Below are 24,251 nucleotides of genomic sequence, written 5' to 3' on the forward strand. Positions count from 1 at the left end.
CCCCAGTCCCTCCCACTGATCTCTAAGAATGAGGGCATGGGTTGTCAACCCTCTCCATTTTTATTTATGTTTAATTATTAGAATTTTTTATATGTAGAGATGGGGTCTCACTACATTGTCCAGGCTGGTTCAAACTCCCGGCCTCAAGTGATCCTCCCACCTTGGCCTCACAAAGTGCTGAGATTACAGGAAGCGGCCCCAGACCTCAGAACTCGGACTGAACACCGAACAAGTTAGGAGGGGAATGAGAATCAGAATGACTTGGGAATCAGAAGAGTCTGGTGATTTCGTGTGCGTGTGTGTGTGTGCGTGTGGGTTGTGTTGAGATGGAGTCTTCCTCTATTGCCCAGGCTAGAGTGCAGTGGCACAATCTCAGCTCACTGCAACCTCTGCCTCCTGGGTTCAAGCAATTCTCCTGCCTCAGCCTCTGAAGTAGCTGGGACGACAGGCGCCCACAACCACACCCGGCTAGGGTTTTTGTATTTTTAGTAGAGACCATATTGGCCAGGCTGGTCTTGAACACCTGATGTCGTGATCCACCCGCCTTGGCCTCCCAAAGTACTGGGATTACAGGCGTAAGCCACCACGCCTGGCCAAGTCCAGTGATTTCTGTGGGGTCAGGAAGTTTGACTTGATGTCTGGCCCACATTCCTCCTGCCCTAAGGCTGCATACATGAGAAAGGGGCTACTCAGAAAAGTGGCTGTTGAGAGCCACTGAGCCACTGAGAGGATGTTGCATCCTGGCAAGGCCTGCCAGGTTGTCTCATCCAGGCCAACACCTTCCAAGGAGACTGTCATTGCATCCCCATAGGACTGTGATGTTGACTGGCACGTCCACCCTCTTCCGACGGCCTAAGAAGATGGCTCCCAAGGCCCCTCACACGCTATGCCACAGGACAGGCCACAGGACAGCCACTCCAAAGGCTGACAGACAGTGCAGAGAGCAGCCCTTCCTGGCCCTGCATCACCTCCAGACTCAAAAGGAGCAAAAATGTATCACTGAAAAATGAGGAAATCCCCTTCCCAGAAGAGGGTAGAAAGCACGACAGTGCCCAGCACAGCAGGACTTGAGCCTGACTGCACTGTCACAAAGCTCTGTGGGCTGTGCATTTTTCCTTGTCTGCCATGGGTAGAAATGAGGCTTGCCCACTGTTAGGTGCGTCGCTCGTGTAAAGAGACCACCAGGCAGGCTTTGTGTGAGCAACCTGGCTGTTTATTCACCTGGGTGCCTGCAGGCTGAGTCTGAAAAGAGTCAGTGGAGGGCTGTGGGATAGGAGTTGGTGTTTCTTTTGAGACGGAGCTTTGCTCTTGTTGCCCAGGCTGGAGTGCAGTGGCACAATCTCGGCTCACTGCAACCTCCGCCTCCCGGGTTCAAGTGATTCTCCTGCCTCAGCCTCCTGAGTAGCTGGGATTACAGGCATGTGCACCACATGTGACTATGTATTTTTAGTAGAGACAGGTTTTCACCTTGTTGATCAGGCTGACCTCAGATGATCCGCCCACCTTAGCCTCCCAAACTGCTGGAATTACAGGCATGAGCTACCACCCCCAATAGGAGCTGGTTTTCTAGGTTGGGGCAAGTGGTCAGTTAAAGGTGGTAATCTATTTTTATGGAGGGAAAGGGCATCATGGAATGCATGGTCACAAGGGTAGGGGTTATTTATTACAAACAGTCATGGTCATAAGGCTGGGGGTTACTGAGAGCAAGCAGAGGGGAGGGTGAGGTAGAGGGGGGTCTTGAGAAACCCAGTGTCCAGCAGGGAAGCTTTGCAAGGCTGAGCAGGAACAATGGTTGCAGGTTGCAGGGGGAGAGCAATTAGTTGAGGCAGGAACAAGTTGTTTCACTTTTTTCTGTGGCCACCTGTTTACTTGTGGTTACTTCAGACTTTCCGGCTCCTGGGGACCATCCAGAGGTGTATGTGCGGGTCACCAAGGCTGTAATGGCCAGGCTTGGACTTGGAGGCCTGATACCCAGACTTTCGGATGAAGTGTGAGTAGGGGTGAGGTGGGACAGCAGCATCCTTGTTTGAAGGAAGATCTTTGCCTTTGCTAGAGTGCGCCTCTGAGTTTCTGGGTAGGTGCGCTTTCTTTTTCCCAGAGCAGCCCCCACGCCCTGCAGGCAAGGGCAGGGAAGGAGCTGGGCTCTCATGGAAGCGGGAGCTCCTGGCCTCCAGTTGACACCCTCCTTGCTCCAGAGTCAGTTATTCTGTAAACTGAGGCCCACCTGCAGTGTTGTAGCACCATCAGCAATTAGTGATGCTTCATTAGAGTCCAATTAATAAATAAAACCCAGGATGAGAGGCCCTCGAGTTGCTGAGAATAACAGCCCTGCTCACGCTGTAAGTGGCAGCTTCCTGGGGCTCAAAACCCTCAAGGACCTGATGCCCTGCTTTCAGCATAGGACTGAAGGAGGCAGCAGCATGGACTGGGGGTCTTATTGACAGGCTGTTGTCTGGTGAAGCGGGGGTGAGGAGAGAAGGAAGCTTCAGCACTGACTCCCTGGCTCAGATCTCAGCTCCTCCTTTGAGGAGTCCCTGGGCACAATTCCCTGCCCAGCAATCCCAGGGGAGGTTGGCCAAGCCCAGAGGTGTGAGAACCAGGGCTCTTATCTCCTGCCTGCCTGGTCTCAGAGGACACTGCTTGTGGCCATGGCCAAAAGGGGCCTTGAGAGGGACTTGGTCAGGGGAGAACCACAGCCTCCCTCTCCTGACTCCCCCAACCCATGCTCCCAAGCCAGCACTTGGATCAGCCAGACAGCATCTCTCAAGCCTCACATTCTCTCCTCCAAGTGGGAAGATCCTCCAACTATCTGTTCAAGCCCTGCCTCCTCCAGGTTTAGGGTCAGAAACACAGCCTTTGGCCACCCCATTCAGATGACTGTCTCTGCAGAAGCCAACTCCTCACCTCCTCCACCTTCCAGGGATGGAGGCAGTCCTAGCCTATGGCCTAGGAGTCTGGCTGCCTCTTGGACTTATGGAGGAAGGAGGAGGCAGGCCTCCCTGGCTCAGAAGCTGGCATGGAGGAAGCAGATAGAGGGGAATTGCCCTACCTTCTCAGGAAAGATTGAGGCCCCACCATGACATCTGACAGCTGGCCTGGAGGACTGCCAGTTCCTTCACCTCCCTCTCAGTTTCCCAGGTGAGCCAGCAATGGGCTGTGATAGACCAGGTCAAAGGGGCTTAAGACCTCCTAGTCTACCATCTTGGCTCACTGCAACCTCCGCCTCTCATGTTCAAGCGATTCTCCTGCTTCAGCCTCCTGAGTAACTGGGATTACAAGCACATGCCACCACGCCAGGCTAATGTTTTGTATTTTTGGTAGAAATGGGGTTTCACCATGTTAACCAGGCTATTCTTGAATCCTGACCTCAGTTGATCCACCCACCTCCATCTCCCAAAGTGCTGGGATTACAGGCTTGAACCACCACGCCCTGCCAAGATCTGCTCTTTATCCATCCTTCTCAGTGCCTGCCTGACAGCTTCCCTCCCATGGGGCTTCTGGGAACATCCCTCTGGTCTTTTAGGATTTACGAGCCTGCCCAGCCAGGACCCCGGCAGCCACAGCAGACCTACGTCGGGGCCCTCCTCTTTCCTTTGCTCTCCTGGTGGCAGTCCTGGGATTGGCACTCAAAACAAGCCAGGCCACCTGTGCCCTACCTTCTGAAGCTCTGCCCAAGAGGAGGCCAGGCCTTGACTAGTGTTCCTGCTTTGAGGCTTTGAGGGGAGCTGGAGGCCAAGAGGACAGGCAGGGCAGGTGGGCTCAGGTGTGAAGACTCCAGAGGCAGCTTGAGGGGTGGCAGGTTAGAGGGTGGGTACAGTGTGGTACTCACACCTCTCTGGGCAGCTTTTATGCACGTATACATGTATGCATGCATGCATTTGTGTGCCTGTGTGTGTGTGCGCGCGTGTATGGATGTGTGTGTGTGTGTATCCCCTGGGGTGAGGGAGAAAGTGGCTCATGAGCACTCTTGCTTTCTTTCCATCAAGTCCCCTGCTTTTCCCATGCTCCCTGTTTCCTCTCACAGCTGCAGCCCCCAGGAACCAGATGACACATTTTCCCTTAGTCGTGACCTTGCAGAAGGGAAGCAAAGTCCTTGTTCCCTCCCACTCACAGCTGTGCTTGGGCCTGGCCCCCTCACCCCCTGCTGGGGTGGGAGCCCCAGAAATGCCTGGCTAGGGACTGGAGTTTGTCAAAGACACACACACACTTCCAGTAGCCTGTTACCATCTCCTTTTATAGATGAAGAAAAGAAGGTATCTGGCGGGTCGGCCAGGTTGAAGGTGGTTTACATTTTCCTGCAGGTTGGTCCCAGGGCTGCTGCACTGCACCTCTAAACCCAACTCCAGTCCTATCCTGGCATGGCTGCCCAGGGTGTGGCTGGATTAAATCTGGCCCTGAGACAGCAGACATCACTTATTAGCTCCTCCTGGCCCTGAATGTCTGGAGTTAGCAGGTCCAAACCAACAGGGCAGGTCTTTGGCGGGACAGGGAAGGAGATCTCTCCTTGCAGACAGCCTGTGGAGAGGCCTAGGGAGGTGGGTCTTGGAGAGGTCTCCTGGGCTCTAAGACTGCATTGGGAGCCCTGAGGGAACCTGGGGACCTAGAACTCAACCACATGCCCATCTTCGGGCTGGGAGCAGGGAGAGAGCTGGTCCCCTGCTCTTATTCTGTGAAAAATCAGAATCCCTTCTTGCTCTCCAGATTCTAGAATAGCATCAGGGCCAGGAGGAGTCAGCTGTGCCAGGAAAAGCCATTACCCTGACAGCCCTCCTCCACCTGCTAAAAGCCTCCATGTTCCCCTGGGGCCTCCCCCTCCCACTCAGTTGCTTTATCTGTGCTCACCTAGCCCTGACGACCTTCCTGGTACTAGATGGGGTGGGAAGGTGAGGAAAATCGTTGCTTAACTGTTTCTATGCCGGAGGAAAGTCAGCACCTGCTTCCTTGCCTTGCCCCATGGCCCTTCCCCACCTCCTTGCACCTGGGAATTCCTCTTGCCAGCCTCCCAGGAGCTTGCAGGGGTTGGGGGAACATGAGGATAGAAGACAGACTGGCAAGTATGGGGCATGGAGGACAACCTGACTCCTGCCACTCTGCTGCCTGTGACTTCACATCTTCAGTCATGTCCTCTGTGCACCCAGAGCCATGTGAAGATCCCTCCTAGGAATCCCCCAGGAATGTGCCCATGCAGGTGCAGGTTTGTGTTCAGCTCTGGGGTTGACATTTGGATGCAGAAGGACTGACTTCCTCCTGACACACCCTCGGCACTTCCATCCTGCTGTTCTTTCTGTGCAGGTCCCTGAGGAGGGAGGCTGTGAGGCCTCATTGTGCACTAACTGTATATCTGTAAGTAGCAGATCGGGTGGCTGGGTAGCTCAGGGAGGCTGCCCAGAGCCTGAGGTCTCTGACTTTGCTGGGGCAGCTGTCAGGGGTGGGAACTGGGGCACAGAGTGTTGTAGGAGGTGCTTAGATTGCACACTCCTGTCAAGCCTGGCCACAGAACCGGAGGGAAAAAGGGACCTAAGGGTAGAGGGAGCAAGCAGATCATCACTGCCAGGCTTCTGCCCTCCCTCTCCAGGCTGGCAGCCTCCCACACGCTCCTTTGCAGGCGTGAGGAGCACGTTCTGCAGGGCCTGTGGAGGTGACATGTATGGCTCATATGAGGAGGACTCTGGCTCTCTGAGAGATGCTCCTTCTCACTCCAGCTTGTGCTCAGCACCTACCTCCTTCCCCTTTATGCTGCCATCAGGCAGGTCCTCTTAAGAAAACACCCAGGCTGCATGGTGGCATAGCCTGTGGTCCCAGGTACTTGGGAGGCTGAGGCAGGAGAATTGCTTGAACCCAGGAGGCGGAGGCTGCGGTGAGCCGAGATTGCGCCATTGCACTCCAGCCTGGGTAGTAACAGTGAAACTCCATCTCAAAAAAAAGAAAGAAAATGCCCAGGCTGTTTTGTATCACAAACAAGGGCATCATATGAACTGGGGCTTCCTGGGTGCAGGGAGCTGAACATGCTTTCTTTCTGGTCCTTATAACCACTCTCTGAGGGGGGTACTATTGAAAAAGGAGGAACTTAGATGCAGGAGGGGTGATCCCACCAGGATAAACTCAGACTCCAAATCCAGCTCTGAGTCACTCCCGAGCTTGTGCTCTTTCCAGAATTCCACACCTTGGCCAGAGCAGCCAGATATCCCCAATTGTAGCCCCAAAGTTGGGGACATGATGGGGAGAAATCACGCCAGGGCAAAGGGGCTGGTTGCAGGAGTGTCAGTGAGTCTAAGATCTCCAATGCTATGTATGGGGTAATAACAAGGAATTATATTTATATTTTAGTAGTTTAAGGTACTAAGAATTATTAACACTTTCTTGGTACTTAGCAATGTGCCAAGCACTACACATATTCGTTTCATTCCACTGCAGTCCTGCGGGCACCGTTACCATCTCGTTTCATAGATGAAGAAATAAGGCACCACAGATTCTATACCTTGCCCAATGTCACACAGCTCGTAGTGGGTAGAGCTGGGATTTGGAACCCAAAATGCCCGGCTGCAGGGTCCCTGTTACAATCACTGTGTCACACTGCCTCTCAGTCGAAGCAGAGCGGGAGTCCTCAGTTGACCCGTGGAGCTGGGGGATGGAACCCACCGGTGCATGGTTACCCACAGGAGCAGCACTCTGAGGAGTGGAGACAAGGAGCCAGGTTACAGCATCACTTAAATCTAAAGGACAGAGGGAGCGTGAGGGCCAGGGTGCTCCAGAGGGCTTCCTGGAGGAGAGGAACAAGGTGGGCTGGGGAGAACCTCGTTGGTGTTGCGAATGCACAGAGCAGATGTGATCTCAGCTAACTGGCCTGCCCCACTCCCTTTGGGGGCCTTGAAGGTGGAACAAGGGCTGGTGGCGATGACATCTTTGCTTCCATCCTGGGGTACCATTTGTGCACCTTGCCCTCTCCCCCACAAGGGGTGCAGTGTGGCTCCCCCTGCTACAGGACCTCCAGGATGACTCCTCAGCCCATGACTGCTGCAGTTAATGGAGCAGCACTGTGGATGGCCCTGACCTAGTAACCTCTTCTAGAGGAGAAGTATTTACTCTCTCCTGAGCCGTTTGATGGCTCTGCATCTCAGATACCTGTGAGGTGCACTGGGATGCAGAGGGCCCAAGCTCACATGCCACCTTGAACAGGCCGATCCTGAACAATTTGGGTGCTGCAGGGCTGAGAAGCCCTTGCCACCACCACCTGCCCCCAGGCCCAGACCCAGCTCCAGGGGTTCAGCCCAAGGCTCGGCACCAGCAGGCATCGCAGAAGGCACCATGTACGTGCTTCATTGCAAGCATTTAGAAATGGGATTGCTGGGTGGAGCCTAGAATCTGGGCCAGAAGTTTAGGGAAATAAGGTGAAGAAGAGAGGACAGCCAGGCGGGGCACCGCACAGCCACCCTGCCCAGAGGCTTCCTCCCACCAGAGAGAACCTAGAGAAGAGGGAGGCCATGCACGTGGGCACCAACTGGAGAGCCCTCCCTGGCGAGGACAAGGCATCTACCCCTACCCCTACCCCTGCCCTGAGCCTAAATGAGAGGCCTGTGTCTGAGTGAAGGCCTCAGCAGTGGCCAGCAAGACAGTGTGGTCACTTGGGCTGGCAGGGGAGCCAGGGGAGAGGCCTGGAGTCCCCTGGGCCTGGGATGACATGAGGGTCATGCGTGTGGGAAGGAGCTCTCCATGTTTTGTCCACCTTTCACTCAGATTTATGGACAGTGGAGCTTGGAAGGGGGATAGCAACAGACAGGACCCCTCTCTCTGACTCACTCTGCCCCCGTTCTCCCCAGGAAAAGCACATCTGAAGAAAAGAATGACCAGAGCTCCAAGGCAGTCACATTTGTGACCTCAGAGCCCACCAGAGCCCCTATCTGGGGGGACACGGTGAACGTGGAGATCCCAGCTGAGGATGCAGGGCGAGAAGGTGAGGTGGGGGCTGGGCGGGACCTGCATATGTAGGCAGCGGGGGAACACGGCCAAGGACTCAGGGCAGAAGCAGGCTCCCTTTCAGCGCAGCTGGTAGCCACCTGCACACTTCCCTGGGCTCAGTTAAAAGCACTTAGAACAAATCATAATACTGTCACACCTCATCTCCCCATCCTGCTCGAAAAATGAGTTGTTCCACATAAATGAATTTTCCAGACGATGCAAGCTTATCTTTTTTTATGACTGTTGTTATTATTTTCATGGCTGTTATTACTGCCGTCTCCCACTGAAACAGGACATTACAGTGTCCCAGCACGTCCCCACACATCGCTCACTGGAGTTACCAGCTCCCAGGAGGAGCAGTGCTGCTCCCATTGCTTAAGAGAACATTGAGGTTCAGGGAATTTAACTGGCTTAAGCTGAAGACCGAGGACCAAGGACTCCACATGGCATGTTCTCACTGCAGCTCCAGGGTTCTTGCTACTTCCATTTGATTTTTAAAAAAATATTTGAAAGGTCCCTAGAATGGATCCCTATTCCTTCCTAGCCCTCCCCAGGTCTCAGCCTGAGCCAGCAGGTGCCACGTACACACAAGCATGTGCACACTTGTATCTACTTTCACACTGTGGGTCTGTTGGACTGTGGGTCTGAGCTCCTGGGGGAGCTCAGGTGGGGAACATGGGAATGCTGACTGGTTGACACCCAGACCGTGCGGCATCACATTGGGCACTGTCAGAACAGACCGGAGGTGCCTGGTGATGTCTCTGATCTTATCTAGTCGGAACCTCAGACTTGCTTCTTGCAGGTGGTCTCTCCCTGAGGGGACAGGCTTGCCTTTCTCCCTTGAAATCTTGCTAGGGATCTAGACAGAACTCCTTGTTCTCCTCACAAAGAGCAGAAAGCCAGCTGAAGACTGTGAAAGGGGAGAAAGGAAATGGAGTGGGAGCCTCCATAAAAGGGGAAGGAGCTAGTTCTAGGTCAAGCGAGAGAATTTTTCTTTTCTGCCTGTAAAGGGATAGGTGGAGCTGCTGGGATGCTTTAACAAGATGCAAAAGAGGAGGAAAAATTGACATAAGATTTCATGCAGAGGCACAAGCGTGCCTGTGTGTGCATGTCTTTGTGAATGCCTGCATGCTGGTTCATGCGCATGTGTGAATGTGATGCGTGCTGTGTCTACTTGTAGGCATGCGTGTCTGTGTGGCTTATGTGTGTGTGTTTGTACATGGGTGTGTCTGGCTGCAACAGTGTGGTGTGTGTGTGTCTGGATGGATCTGGATGGTGGTGTGTGCCTTGCAGTGCATGAGTATGTGTAGTTTGTGTGTGTGCCTGTGTGTGTATGCATGCATGCATGCATTTATGTGGCTGGTGGGAAGTTAGAGGTTGTGGTGAGTGGACCTGAGCTGGGATCCTGCCCTGGGCTCTACACACTTGGGGTAACAGAGGGAAAAATGTAATGAGGTCAGTGACCCCTGGGCCCATTGTGCAGCAGAGAGAGGGGCAGGACTAACTGCAGGAGGGACAAGAGAGTGGGGAGGCTGCCTGGGCAGGCAAGGAATATTGGCAGGCGCCTCACTGCAGATTGAAGTAGCTGGATGGTTGTTGGTACCGGTTGCTGTGGTGATGTCTGTGGTGGGGGTGGGGGAGATGGGGGCCAGGCCAAGAGGCGGGGGAAGGGTGGGAGGTAGCTTAACGATGTGTTAATGAAAAGCGAAGGGGAGTTTCAGACCCTGTGTCAGGGCCAAAGCAGGCGGGTGGCAGAAATAGCTTGTTGGCCACACAAAGGGAGCAGTGGGAGGCCGGAAGGGCACAATGCCCAGAGAGGAAGCTGATGAAGCGTGTTTGTAGCATGCAGACAGGAGCAGGGAGGAGTGGCTGTCCATTACCCCCAATTCCAGCTCATCTGATGACTGCCCACACAGAGCTCCAAAAATAGAGGGTGCAGAAAATGCATGGCACTCACCTCTCGTTCAACCCTGGCAAATCCCAACTGGATCTGGGGACTCTTGGTCCATGGTGAGTGGGCATAAGGGGCTTCAGTCTGCACAGCTCCTGGTAGTGCTTTGGCTGGGAGCATTGGAATCCCCCAGATGAGTTTCCTCAGGTCTGCCTACAGCAGGGTTTGTGTATGGAGAGCTGCAGATGGTTAACAAGGAAGGAAAATAGTGACAGCCACAAGGAGTGCTTGCACAGAATGTTATAGCTTGAAAACACAGTCTTCTCCCTACCACAATCCAAGGGGGGAGACATGACTTCTTTATTAAAGTCTTAACATGTGGAAGAGGAGGAACATAAAGCTGAAAGAGGCTAAAAGATTTGCTGACAGTCGCAGAGCAAGTTAGTGTCTTGATACTAGAACCCAGGTCTGCTGACTTCAAATCCCTTTCCTCAGCCTCCTTTCTTCAAGCCAATCTCAACACCTTCGGTGCCCTTTCCCCCTTCTTTCCTTTGAGCACATATCCCATGTGGCCAGCTCTTGAGATAGCTGTGGGGAAGACAGAGAAAGGAAGAATACTTAACAAAACCCTCAGCTTCCTTCTCAAAATGACCCATCCAGTTCCAAATGACCCAGCCGCAGAGCCCTCAAGGGTCGGCTGCTGTCCCTGGTGCTGAAATCTCTTGTCTCAAGAGAAGCAGAGGGCAAGGGGCTCCTTCTCCCTCAGGCACACCTCTCTGCCCCATCCTCCATTTCCTATTCTTCTCTGTTTTGTATCATTTCTTACCCCATCTTTCTCATTTGTTCTCCATTCCTCCTCTATCCTTCTCCTTCTTTTCTCCCCATCTCTTCTTCCTCCTCAAATCATAGGTTTCTAGAATAGACAGATGCCTTGAGTGTCACCAAATGTAACCCTTCCCATCATCTGCTTTCCAGATGTGTGATGGTGATCAAGTTATATAACCCTCTGAGCCCCACTGCTCATATTTTAAGAAGAGAGATGATAATACCCACCTGAGGGGTTGTGGTGAGAATTCATTAGAATCATGGCTGAGAAATGCCCATCCCCATGCCTGGCACATAGTAGATGCTCACTAAATAATCATGGCAGTCCTGCCCACTAAACAGCACTGGCATGATTATTTATAGATTGGTGTTCTCCTTAAAGCTTATACTGGCCAGGCACAATGGCTCATGCCTGTAATCCCAGCACTTTGGGAGGCCGAGGTGGATGGATCAGCTGAAGTCAGGAGTTCGAGACCAGCCTGGCCAACATGGCAAAACGTTGTCTCTACTGAAAATACAAAAATTAGCTAAGCATGGTGGCGAGTGCCTGTAATCCCAGCTACTTGGGAGGCTGAGGCAGAAGAATCACTTGACCCAAGGAGGCGGAGGTGGCAGTGAGCCAAGATCGTGCCACCGCACTCCAGCCTGGGTGACAAAGTGAGACTCTGTCTCAAAAAAAAAAGTTTATACCAACGTTCATGCCGTTTCATGAGATAATATAGTCTCTTTGGAGGGTGTTTACCAAGTGGTCCATTGTTCTTAGTATTTAGACCAGTTTTCTCTGACTCGCAGTAGACTTTTATTGATAGCTGTATTAAAGGATTTATTGAGCAAATCACTTTTTCCAACTGAAATTCAGTTTCTCCACCTGCAACATGTGTGAGATAGTCTCTCCCCATCCTTGTGCCATCAAGAGCTGGCATAAGTGTTTGTGACCAAGGAAAGGAGTCTTATTCCTGGAAAGAAGTGCTATGCCTGTTTGCCTGTGTACTCAATGTGTGCACATGTGTGTCTGTTGTCACAGGGGACTGGACTCAGTTCTGTGTGTGTCTGTCTCTGGGCTGGGATTCTCTAGGCCACAGGAGAAAATGGCATGTTGGGGTCCTAACAGCAGCTGGCATGGAGCCTCACCCTGTGCAGGGGCTCAGACTGTGCTTGTGGGTTTGTATGCACAGGGGTGATCCACATGCGTGCATGCATGTTGATTTACCCGTGTGGCCCCTGCTCTCTACTCTTGGTGATGTCTCTCACCTCTCACTGTCTCTCCTTACTGGGAGGGAAAGGGGTCCATTTAAAACTGAATCTGTGCTCATTTCTTCTTTTTCCAGATGTGATCCTCAAGGTGGTAGACAACAAACAGAAAGAGGAGTTGTTGTCCTACAAAATACCCATCAAGAACCTGCGTGTCTTCCACCCCTACCACTTTGAGCTGGTGAAGGTGAGTCAGAGGCTTGAGGAAGTACAGGGAGAGCAGGTGAGAACCACCTTGATGCCCCCAGCTTTTGCCTCAGAGCAGCCCTGGGCATCACACCCACCCACAGCATGACAAGTCTAGGACCAGGTGGGGCTCAAGAAACACAGCTCCTGGAGAACGATCCAAGATGGCTGATCGCTAACATCTCGGGATTGCAGCTCCCAGTAAAAGTGCAGAGAACGAGAGGATGCCACACTTTCAGACAAAATTTTGTCACTCACAGACCAGAAGATTCCCAGTGGAGGAGCCCCACGGGTCGCCAGCACAACTCTTGTAGCCAGCCCAGCAGTTTTGCTGGTACCTCGGCATGGCAGCTCTTGGTGCAGAGTAAATGGGACTGGTTCCCCTTCTGACCAATGTTTGGAGCTCTGGGAAGGCAGAGTCACCCATTACAGACTTAAGAAGGAAGCCAGACTGGAGATTCCCAGGCAGAAGAGCACCATCAGTCTTATCGCTGCTGTTTTGTCCGGCGCAGTGGGTTGCTCAGATTTCAGCCCTGGGAATTAACAACTTGGATGTCCACTCAGAGACCTAATTTGAAAGTTGATAATTACAAAGACAACAGGTGGATAAATTTACAATGATGGGAAGAAACCAGCATAAAAAGGCTGAGAATACTCAAAATCAGAACACCTCTCCCTCTAAAGAGGATCACAGTTCCTCATCAACAAGGGAACAAGGCTTGATGGAGAACGAGTGCATCCCATTAACAGAATCAGGCTTCAGAAGGTGGATAATAAGAAACTTCTGTGAGTTAAAAGAACATGTTGTAGCCCAATGTAAGGAAACTAAGAACTTTGAAAAAAGGTTTGACGAAATCCTAATGAGAATAGACAACTTAGAGAGGAATATAAGTGAATTAATGGAACTGAAGAATACAATGCAGGAACTCCAAGAAGTATGCACAGGTTTAAACACTCAAATTGATCAAGCAGAAGAAAGGATATCAGAGGTTGAAGACCAACTTAATGAAATAAAATGAGAAGACAAGAAGAGAGAAAAAAGGATAAAAAGGAATGAGCAAAGTCTCCAAGAAATATGGGACTATGTGAAAAGACCTAATTTATGTTTGATAGGTGTACCTGAATATGACGGAGAGAATGAGTCCAACCTGGAAAATACTCTTCAGGATATTATTCAGGAAAACTTTCCAAACTTAGCAAAGCAAGACAATATTCAACCCCAGGTAATACAGAGAACACCACAAAGATATTCCTCAAGAAGAGCAACCCCAAGGCACATAATCGTTAGATTCACCAGGGTTGAAACAAAGGAGAAAATACTAAGGGCAGCCAGAGAGAAAGGTCAGGTTACCCACAAAGGGAAGCCTATCAGACTTACAACAGATCTCTCAGCAGAAACCCTACAAGCCAGAAGAGAGTGGGGGCCAATATTCAACATCCTTAAAGAACAGAACTTTCAGTCCAGAATTTCATATCCAGCCAAACTAAGCTTCACAACTGAAGGAAAAATAAAATCTTTTATGAACAAGCAAGTACTCAGAGATTTTATTACCACCAGGCCTGCTTTACAAGAGCTTCTGAAAGAAGCATTACACATAGAAAGAAACAACCAGTATTAGCCTTTCTAAAAATATACCAAAAAGTAAAGAGCATCAACATAAAGAAGAATTTACATCAACGAATGGATAAAACAGCCAGTTAACATCAAATGGCAGTAATCCTAAATTTAAATCAACTAAATCCCCCAATCAAAAGACACAGCCAGAACCCAACGGCATGCTACATCCAGACCTGTTTCACATGCAAGGATACACAAAGACTCAAAGGGATGGAGAAAGATTTACCAACCAAATGGAGAGCAAAAATAAATAAATAAATAAAAAGCAGGAGTTGCAATTCTCGCATCTGATAAAATAGATTTTAAAGCAACAAAGATATAGTGGTAAAAAGATCAATGCAACAATAAGAGCTAACAATCCTAACACCCAGATACATAAGACCTATAAAGAGACTTATACTTAATGAGACAGAAAATTAATAAGGATATCCAGGACTTGAACTCAGATCTGGAACAAGTAAACTTAATAAATATTTATAGAGCTCTCCACTTTAAATATACAAAATATACATTCTTGTCAATACCACATCACACCTACTCACAGGTTTAAATGAAATATTGATCGGCCATTAGTAATACCCATTTTTAGAATAAAGCAACATTTCCGTTCTCTCTCCCTCTTTTTCTTCCTCTTTCTTCCTCTCCTTCACTCCTTTTCTTTTCTTTCCTTAAAAAGAAAAGAAAACTTGCAAATGAATTTCACTGGCAAATCTATAGAAATATTTCTTATCTAAAAAAAATATCATGTCACTGATTTTGGCAAATACACATTTCATTTAGAAATCATAGTTAATACTATGCTATGTGCTGTAGAAAGAGAAACAAAGAGAGTGCCTTCCTACCCCCATTCAGATGTTATAATTAAAACTAATATAGCAAAATATGTAGAGAGCAAAACACACATTTGAATAAGGGAGAGTAGAAGAACATATTGGAAAAGGCACTAAATCCAAAGCCTCAACTATAGCTGTGGGATGGAAGGCTCACTTATAAAATAAAAATAAAAAGAAAGAAAGAAAGAAACACAGCTCCTGACATATACACAGAAGTGATGTCTACAAGAATTTGGAATTCTCCAAATTCATCTCTGTGAAACAGCTGATTATTACAGGACAAGTGCCGCATTAAATGAATACACCAATTAAAGATACATTCTGATTTCATAAATGGTAAAAGAAGAGAGGATCTAAAAATCAAAGAAACACAATATTTACAGAGTACCCGCTGCTTCCAGGCCCTGTGCTAGACACATCACATCCCCCTCTAATCCTCAAGCTAAATGACATTTTGCAGACACGGGACTGGGACCTGAGGAGAAAAATCTCCTCCTCCCGGGTCACAGAGCAAGTGAGCAAGTGAGCGGCAGAGTTGAGGGTGAGCCCAGGTCATGCCGTCTTCCAAGCCAGTTCCTTCTGAGCTGCCTCCACATGCTGCCTTGGTCAGAAGGCCCAGGAGAGTTGAGGGGTACACGGGATAAGGCATTTCCTGGAATGCACCCCTGGAGTGAGCAACTGGGTTCAAGCCATGAACTGAGGGGCCTGAGGCTCCTCACTCCAAGGTTGGACCTCCCAGGCCAGACCCCTGCCTGTCCTCCCCGCTCGTGCTGAGGGCTAAGGGGTAGAATTTACTCTCTTATTGCTCAGAGACTCATGAAGCACCTACTCTATGCCAGGCAGTGAGCTGGAGATGAGCAGACGCATCACATTCCCCTCCCCACTGTGCACTCCAGACCCCGATAGTGGTGGACAGTAACGAACAATGCAGAGCCAGATTGTCGGGGTTCTGTCCCAGGCTTGCTGCCTCCTAGCTGGATACCCATGGGAAGGAAGCCACTTAACCCCCAGGCCTCCATCCTCATCGGCAAAGCTGGCACAGTCATTTTGAGGGTCCCGTGCAATGATAGGCAAGGTTCCTGGCACACAAGAGATGCTTGGTTTGGTCAGTTCCCCTTATCCCTCCCTCCCTCCCTCCCTTCTCTGGGCCGGCACTGAACTTTCTTCTAAGCCCTTCTTCAACTGTGGGCTTCCTTTACCTTCCCTTAGGGTTTTACCTTCCCTCAGGCCCCACAGGGAACCCCAATCCCAAGGTTTCAGGATGGGCCAGGCAGGAAAGTAAAAGAGAGAGGGTCACTCACCCTGAGAGACTCAGAACTTGAGCCGTAATTCTAGGGGCATCACCCAGCCCCGCTGGCCGGCTGTTTACTTACAGCCCAGGCCTTGTTATCATGTCCTTACTGGCGAACAGACAGGCAGTGGTCCTTGTGAGGGTGATGAAATATTCAAATGGAAAAAGGAAGATTTATTATATTGATCTCCTTGGAAGGGCTCACAGGGACCATGAGCTTTAATTATCAGCTCGGAGCCCCAGTGGAGCAATGCCCAGTGATTGTCTGCAGTGGCCTGGATTTATGGCCATGATCTGCCCCTTAGACACTCTCCTTCCTCTGTGTCTTCTGCCCCCACACTTTCTCCAGCCCACCCAGTCTGGGAAAGCCGACGAAGCCACTGCCAAGACTCAGTTGTACGCAACAGTTGTTCGGAAGAGCAGCTTCATCCCACGCTACGTCGGCTGCAACCACGAAGCTCTGGAGGTACCAGGGCTGGGGCCCTCAGGGGTGGGGGTGGGATGGGGTGAGAAGGGGCCAAGCTTTGAGCAGGACCCACACCTTGCCCTTGGCCCCCTCTGGCTGGCCTGAGGGTGTGGAGCGAAGGTGTCAGAGTGAAAAAAGCAGCCAGGCCTTTCCAAAATAGCAAAAGGAGTTTGTGAAGACAAGCCCTTTGGCAGGAATGACGAGGATGAAGATGCTCCAGCCTCTTCTCCTTCCGTCTCTGCCTTGGAGGTGGGGGCAGGGGCTCAGCCAAAGCGCTGCTCCTTGTGTACCATCTCTGTGCTGCAGTGGGGACTGGAACCCCCTGGAGCCTTGTGTCTCCCCGAATCTTATGCTAGGGGCAGGACAGACGCCCGTGTTCCCTCTTAGCCCACAGCCCAGCTGTTTCCAGTTCTATTCTTCACTCCTGGGATAGTGCCTGGGCCCGCAAGCCAGAGGGTAGGGCCTCCTTGAGCCTTTCCTTCAGTACTGTGGCTAGAGAGGTTTGACTGGTCTGCTGATTAAGTATTCAGTTCATTCATTCATTTATTCATTCAGCAGCTGTTTACAGAGCCTCTGCCATTAGCCAGGCAGGGCTGGGCCCACCTTGGGTCCGGCCACCTCTGCTTGACCCATCACCATTCACCCTCTAGGCCAATTAGCAGCTTCAGGAGGAACTCCTGATGCTCAAAGCAGACAAGATCCAGGGACCTTTCCCATTTCCCCCAGCTTTCAAACTGCCCATAGGTGACAGATTCAAATTCAGCTACGGCCTGAGTATGATCGGGGTCGGAGCCACAGGACCCAAACTCTGAGCTTCCACGTACCCAAACATGGCTGGTTTCTACCCTTCCCACTCTCCTACCTCCCACCAGCACCGTGAGCCTGGCAGGGGAGGAAGCCTTCTTTTGTCCTATTTCACAGCCGGGGACACTGAGACCCAAGGGGAGTATGGTATGGGAGCCAGAACTCCTAACCCACACTGCTACCCCCCCACAGCTACCCTCCAATGTCAGCATGTCAGACCTACAGGTGCCCTCTGCTCCCCCACCTTCTATCACGCCCTTTTTCCCGAGGACAGCCAGCAGCTCAAACACACACAGAACAAGGAAGAGGGACAACAGCCTGGACTTGCTGTCCCCAGGCCACACCCCACAGGGAGGGGGCCACATCCCCAAGACCCAGGCAGAACTATGGGGCTGCTATGGAGCTGCCCCCCCCAACTCAGCCCTCTGACTTGCCTGGTAGAGCGATAGAGTGGGGGTCTTCCCTGGCCTGCAGCAGCCTGCCCAGTCTCCTGCCCCAGCACAGATGTCCTCTCCATCTGTACGACAGGAATGGCCGCAGAGTAGCTGCCTGCTCCTGATGGTGAGCGCACGGCAGGAGCAGAAACTTCGCCGCTTCCCGGGCTGTCATGAGCAGGTGTACTTGGGCAGCTGTCTCATTCACACCTGATCAGAGTCCACACAGAACAGGTGCAGATTAGCTGCCACCACCCCCTTTTCAGCCTTACACCTGCTGGGGAGCCTGTGAGTAATAGGGCCTGCCAGCCTCCAGTGAAATCCATCAGGCCCAGACCCCAGACCCACCCAAAGTGTGAGATGTACCATCAGAGAGTCAATCCTTTGAGTGTGGTGAAGGAATTCAGTCTCCAGAGCCCTCAGTGAGAGCTGCAAGGTCCTGAGGACTATTGTACATGCCCATCAGCTCACGCCTGTGTGGGATTAGAGTTAGGGGCAACCAGCTGACATGGGTCCTGGCAGAGGGGCCTGAGAGGAGGGTGCAGAGGGAGAAAAAGGAGGAGGATCCAGAACAAGCTCCACTCCTGGGCCCTCTCCTCCCATTGAAAGTCAGAGCTAGAAACTCAGGGGAGATTATGGTTCAACCCTTCCATGCACAAGTTGGGAAACTGAGGTCCAGAGTGGAGCAGGAACTGGCCAACATGACCCAGCTAGACTGAGTGGCTGAGCCGGAATAGACCAGTGAGGCCCTCTTCTCATCCCAAGCTATGCCTGGGGCAGAGTCCGTCAGCCGTGTCCAGAGCCCCTTCCTCTTACTGCTTCTCTTCCCATCAGCACCATGGAACTAGGATCCCACACATCCCCCAAGACCCAGGCAGACCCTCACCCAGACCACTGCCTGCCTTCTCCCCTTCTTTCTCTTGGGTCTTTCTGTTTCTCTCTCTCTCTCCTTCTTTCCTGCTCATAAACACAGGAAGAGTAAACTTTCCCTCCATTGTTCCTCTCTTTTCTTCTTCAATCATATGATCCTCATTTATCCACAAACAGATACTGAGCTCTTTTCTATGCCAGGCACTTTTGTTAAAACCGAGAATGGCAACCGTGAATGAGACAGACATGGTCCCTGCTCTTGTGGGGTTTGGGATATAGCCAAATAGACAGAAAATAAACAAGAGATAAATTAGAATAAACATAAGCTATGATGAGTGCTATGGCAAAGGGAATCCAGCAACTGAGATCGGGAGAATAGGGTGGGCTGCTTTATTAAGAATACCACAGGAGGTTTCTCAAAGGTGGTGATGTTGGAGCTACAGGATGAGAAGGAGCCAGCCATGATGGGCTACTGGAGGGTAGGGGAGTCTGGGCAGAGGGTTTAGCATGTGCAGAGATCCTGTGGCAGAAACAAGAGGGCCATGTGGCAGGAGTAAGAGAAAAGGGGTCTGGAGCAAGAAGATGGGGTCTGCCCCCTCCACATAGGGAGACGAGGCAGAGGGACATGCAGGGTGTCAGACAGGGAGTGACATGACCCAGTTCATTTTTAACAAGAGCACTTTTGCCATCCTGTGTCAAATTGCCTGGGAAAGAGGATGGATTAGGAAAAGGAACAGAAGTGGAGAGGCTAGTGAGGAGACAGAGGGATGGGAGGAGCAAGAGAAATGACGGCGAGTGGGAAGTGGGTGGGGGCTGAGGGAGATTGAGGGCCGTTGGTGGATATGGGGTGAGGGTCAGGGCCGGAAGATCAGGGGATCTTGGGCTGGCAGTGGGGGCACGTGAGGGCAGACTCCCTGTCTCCCCTGCCTGCTTTCCAGTGTCCCCCAGGCCCAGACTGCAGGGGGTCAGTGAGGGTTGGAGCAAGGGACACTGCCCAGTCCGGCTTTGTAGTCTTCTGCTGGGCCCAGCCCCCCCACCACTGCTCTGCTCTCTGAAAGCTGCGCAGGTGGAGGCCCAGAGTCGGGGAGAGGGCAGTCCAGGCTGGGAGGCAGGCAAGCCCTTAGGAGGTGGCAGAGGACTGAGAAGGTAACAGGGCGGTCAGAGGAGTGACAATGGGATCTGATGAAGAAAGAGAAGCCCAGAGAGGCGGATCCCACGATCCTGTTCCAAATCTGTACTTTCTGGGGAAAACTTGTGGGGAGCAGGCACCAGGGTGATGGGTGCTGGGGAGGCCAGGGAGCCTGGCTGTGACTACTGACCTGAGGAAGTTCAGCATGTTTGGAGAAGCCAGACTGCCCTCAGTTTACAAAGTGCTCTCTCACAAACCGTCTAATCAGAGACCCTTCACAGTCCTGGGAGGAGCCTCATTTGACTGACAGAAACTAAGGAGCTGGAGCACCTAGCCCTAACCCTAGCCCTCCCCTCCCCAGGAGCCAGTGGAGGGGCCAAGGTTAGAACACAACCTCCCTTCCCAGGCCCCAACTCTCATTGCACCCTTTCTTCCCAAAGGGACTAGTGTAAAAGATCCTTTGGCAAATCCCAGGACAGAGAGCAGGGGCCGTTTCCTCAGCTAGGCAGAGAAGGCTTCCCGAGGGAGGGCAGCCTGGTGCCAGGTGGGAACCGAGGAAGGCAAACAACAGGGAAGAGCGGGTGTCAAGTGTGGAGGCAGCCATGAGCCCACGGCTGGGGAGAAGGATAGTGGGCAGGCTGGCTGGCTGTCTCTGGAAGGTCCCAAGGGCACATGGGGCTTCACCTGCCTCCTCTCCTCTCCAGATCTTTCTCCGGGGAGTCAATGAGCCCCTGGCCAACAACCCCAACCCCATTGTGGTGATTGCCCGGGTTGTTCCCAACTACAAGGAATTTAAGTGAGTGGGGCCCAGGTGGGCATGGGCAAGCAGGGGAGGGCAGAGGGCAGAGGAGGGGGCAGGGCTGTCATTGCTGCTACGAGCTGATTCCAGGACCTCTGGAAACCCCTCTGCCCCTAAGGCCCCTCAAACCTCCTCACTGGGTCAGAGGTCCAGTGGTAAGCTTCCTGCAGCAGACCATGCCTTTCTTTCCCCAGGGAGAGCCCTGGCCCCTAGAAAGGCTGGAGAGGAGGTGGTGGGGATGAGTGCCGATACCAGGCCTGACAGCCACAGAGTGTGTGAAGGGGAACAAGAAGGGTCCTCATTCCCTGCCTAGGGGGCCTCAGCCCCTCCAGCCTGCCTCCCTGCCTCACACCCACCACCTCCACACTCCCCGTCCCACTCCAGCTCAGGGCTACAGGCTCCAGCCGGTGGTTGGCCCCAAAGGCCATCTTGGAACTTTACAGTCTTTTTTTTTTGTTTTTGAGGAGTTTTGCTCTTGTTGCCCAGGCTGGAGTGCAATGGCACAATCTCAGCTCACCGCAACCTCTGCCTCCTGGGTTCAAGCAATTCTTCAGCCTCAGCCTCCTGAGCAGCTGGGATTATATATATGCTCATGTGCCACTATGCCCGGCTAATTTTGTATTTTTAGTAGAGATGGGGTTTCTCTATGTTAGTCAGGCTGGTCTATAATTCCTGATCTCAGGTGATCCGCCCTCCTCGGCCTCCCTAAGTGCTGAGATTACAGGCGTGAGCCACCAGGCCTGGCCAATTTTTGTATTTTTAGTAGAGACAGGATTTCACCATGTTGGCCAGCCTGGTCTTGAATTCCTGACCTTGTGATCCACCCACCTCGGCCTCTCAAAGTGCTGGGATTACAGCCATGAGCCGCTGCGCCCAGCTGGAACTTCAGTCTTTAGCCCTGCCAGAGTCCCCTCCCTCCTCATCCTGGAGGCCTCAACACATCCCCTCCCCACGAGACCTCCTTTTGAGTCTGTTGGAGTCAGTCCTCATGAGATTCATACTTGGACACAGTGGGAAACTTTCCCAGTGAGCGTGCGCTCTCTGCGACAGCACCATCTCTTGGGAGACAGGGTCTGTCTCGGTCACTTCCAACTTATCATGATGCCCCGACTTATCTGTACTTCCTGTTGAGTTTGTACGACCTACAAAGCCCCCTTGCTTATTGAAGGAAGGAAGATGACTGATGCACACCCAGCCCAGTGGTCCCCACTTGTCATGAGGTCCAGGCCCAGACTTGGAGGGGTCCCTGCACTCCCTTCTGTCATATCAAACCAGAGTCAGAGTGGGGTCCCCAGGCTGCCAGGCTCAGGTGCAGAGCCCAGAGCACTGATCCTGTCTCCCTGCCTCCCCAGGGTCAGCCAGGCCAACAGGGACCTGACCTCCGTGGGGCTGCCCATCACCCCACTCTCCTTCCCTATCCCGTCTGTGATGAATTTTGACGTGCCTCGGGTCAGCCAGAATGGATGCCCTCAGGTATGTCTCCTCCCCACTGGTTCCGGCTTCTGGTAACTCCCCGGCACATTCACTGTTCACTCACTCAGTGGGTTAGTCAGCAGTTCCCTTGACTATTGAGTAAGGGTTGACTGCATCCCGAGGCATACCCAGGGCTGCGCTCGTCTGTGCCGCAGAGAAATTGCCCTCCAGGAACTCTTGGTCTGGTGAAGATGGGAGTCACATGGGTGAAAACTTGAACATCAACACAAGATAATGTATAATCTAATAACAAACCAGGAGGGCCGGTCAGGACTATAACATCAGAGGAGAGAAGATATAAAAGGACAAATGTATGATTCCACTTATATGAGATACCTAGAATGGAAAATTCAGAGTCAGAATGCAGAACAATGGCTACAGGGACTGGGGAAAGAGGAGAACGGGGAGTTACGGGTCACGGGTACGCAGTTTCTGTTTCGAGTGATGGAAAGTCCTGGAAACAGATACTGGTGATGGTTATACAACAATACGAATGCACTTAACATCACTGAACCGTACACTTAAAAATGGCTACAGTGGTGAACACTGTGTTGTGTGCATTTTATTCATTTATATATTTTTTGAGACAGAATTTCGCTCTTGTCTCCCAGGCTGGATTGCAGTGAGATCTCAGCTCACTGCAACCTCCAACTCCCTGGTTGAAGTGATTCTCCTGCCTCAGCCTCTCAAGTAGCTGGGATTATAGGCATGTGATACCACACCTGGCTAATCCTTGTCTTTATAGTAGAGGGTTTTATCATGTTGGCCAGGTTGGTCTCAGACTCCTGACCTCAGGTGATCCACCTGCCTCGGCCTCCTAAAATGCTGAGATAGGCACGAGCCACTATACCTGGGAAAAACATTTTTTTTTAATCAGAGCAAAGGGATGTAAAGCCTAGATTAGGGTAGGTAGTCTTATTTTTATTTTTATTTTTTTGAGATGAAGTCTCACTCTGTCACCCAGGCTGGAGTGCAATGGCACGATCTTAGCTTACTGCAACCTCTGCTGCTGAGGTTCAAGTGATTCTCCTGCCTCAGCCTCCTGAGTAGCTGAGATTACAGGTGCCTGCCACCTCACCCGGCTAATTTTTGTAGTTTTAGTAGAGACAGGCTTTCACCATCTTGGCCAGGCTGGTCTTGAACTCCTGACCTCGTGATCTACCTGTCTTGGCCTCCAAAAATGCTGGGATTACAGGCATGAGCCACCGCACCTGGTCTTGAATTTTTAACAGAGGAAGGGTTGGTATAGGGCAGGGCAGTTGGGCACTGCGAGACACAAGTGTGAGGTGGGGACACGCAGGCCAGGACATGTGTCAGGGTGGACAGGAGGGCTGTGTGTTTGAGTATGTGGTTGGGGGCTGGGGTACAGTCAGTCCATGGCTGGGTCTGGGGGAATAGCCAGATGGTCTCTTATGGTCTGTGCTTCACTGCCAGGTTGCCCCACATAATGGTCCCAACATTCCTAGGGACCTTGAAGGACAGGTGGATTTCTGAAGGTCCTCCTGCTGTCTGCCCACCAATACTTATGTCTAGCAAAACAAAAATAGAATAAGACACCCCTTTGGAGCCCAGCCTTCCTTTAAAGGCAAAGACATTTCAAGAAGGCTCAGACATGGGGTAGAGTGATGGTGTTGGGGAGGGGTGGGACAAAGGGGGACCCAGGGGACAGAGGCTTCAAACCCAAACCAATCCTTTGCCTGATTTCCCCAGAGTTACTTCACACATGGCCCTGCATTTGCCCAGAAAATTAAGAACCAATCAGCAGGCTGTCCCAAGGGGTAGGAGGCGCTGCCTGCTTTAATGAGTGCACCCCCTCCCACCCCCAGGCTCTCTCTGGCTGCCTTTACTGCCTAACTAGTCTGGGTGGGGAGGCGCCCCTCACTACAAAGACTTGCCCGCAATGCCTTTTGCATGTGTGGGACCCGGAGCCAGAGGTCCAGCAATGGTAGGACACTTGTTGAACGTCACCCAACCCCATGGCCCGTGGGCTAGGTTGGGAATTTGCTGGCAGCTGGCACAAAGGTGCCCACGAACAGCAGTGAGAGAACAGGGACAGGCTGCTGTGGGAAGGAGGGGTGGGGATTGCCAGGGCAGAGCCCTACCTGGAGGGGCACCAGTCAGCAGCCTGGCTCAGACCTCACGCAGATCCCCGCCCTGTCCCCTTTGACCTTCAGTCCCCTTATCTCTACAGTTGAGTGGGTGAGATTGAACTTGGTAATTTCTAGGGCCTGCCCTCTCTGACATCTTGGGGGGCTGTGATTTCTCACCAACTGTCACCATGCAAAAGCACTGTTTGACCTGGATTTGACCCCAGCTCTGTGACTTGCTGGCTGCATGACCTTTGGTAAGCTGCCCCTTTCTCCAGACACATTGATTCCAATCTCCTCGGGCTGTCAGGGGAATGCAAAGGATAATCTTTGCAAAG

General features: G+C 51.8%; 1 protein-coding gene and 1 long non-coding RNA gene across 10 annotated transcripts in view; one reads left to right on the forward strand and one right to left on the reverse strand.

Annotated features, from left to right (window-relative positions):
• CCDC33 (coiled-coil domain containing 33) overlaps positions 1–24,251 on the forward strand; it is a 122,337-nt gene that overhangs the window by 38,187 nt on the left and 59,899 nt on the right. For all 9 annotated transcript variants that reach the window (XM_054239431.2, XM_054239423.2, XM_054239422.2 and 6 more), the window contains 5 exons: positions 7,818–7,951; positions 12,001–12,110; positions 16,201–16,317; positions 20,259–20,350; positions 21,706–21,826. In XM_054239431.2, coding sequence (XP_054095406.2) covers positions 7,818–7,951; positions 12,001–12,110; positions 16,201–16,317; positions 20,259–20,350; positions 21,706–21,826 — 574 coding nt within the window. The remainder of the gene's footprint in view (positions 1–7,817; positions 7,952–12,000; positions 12,111–16,200; positions 16,318–20,258; positions 20,351–21,705; positions 21,827–24,251) is intronic.
• Positions 10,148–12,005, reverse strand: LOC128928749 (uncharacterized). Its single transcript, XR_008474216.2, has 2 exons — positions 10,674–12,005; positions 10,148–10,435 (listed from the first exon to the last, which is right to left on the reverse strand). It is a non-coding gene; the product is annotated as an uncharacterized LOC128928749 (long non-coding RNA).

The sequence above is a fragment of the Callithrix jacchus genome, chromosome 8 (assembly GCF_049354715.1).
Source record: "Callithrix jacchus isolate 240 chromosome 8, calJac240_pri, whole genome shotgun sequence".
NCBI lineage: Eukaryota > Metazoa > Chordata > Mammalia > Primates > Cebidae > Callithrix > Callithrix jacchus.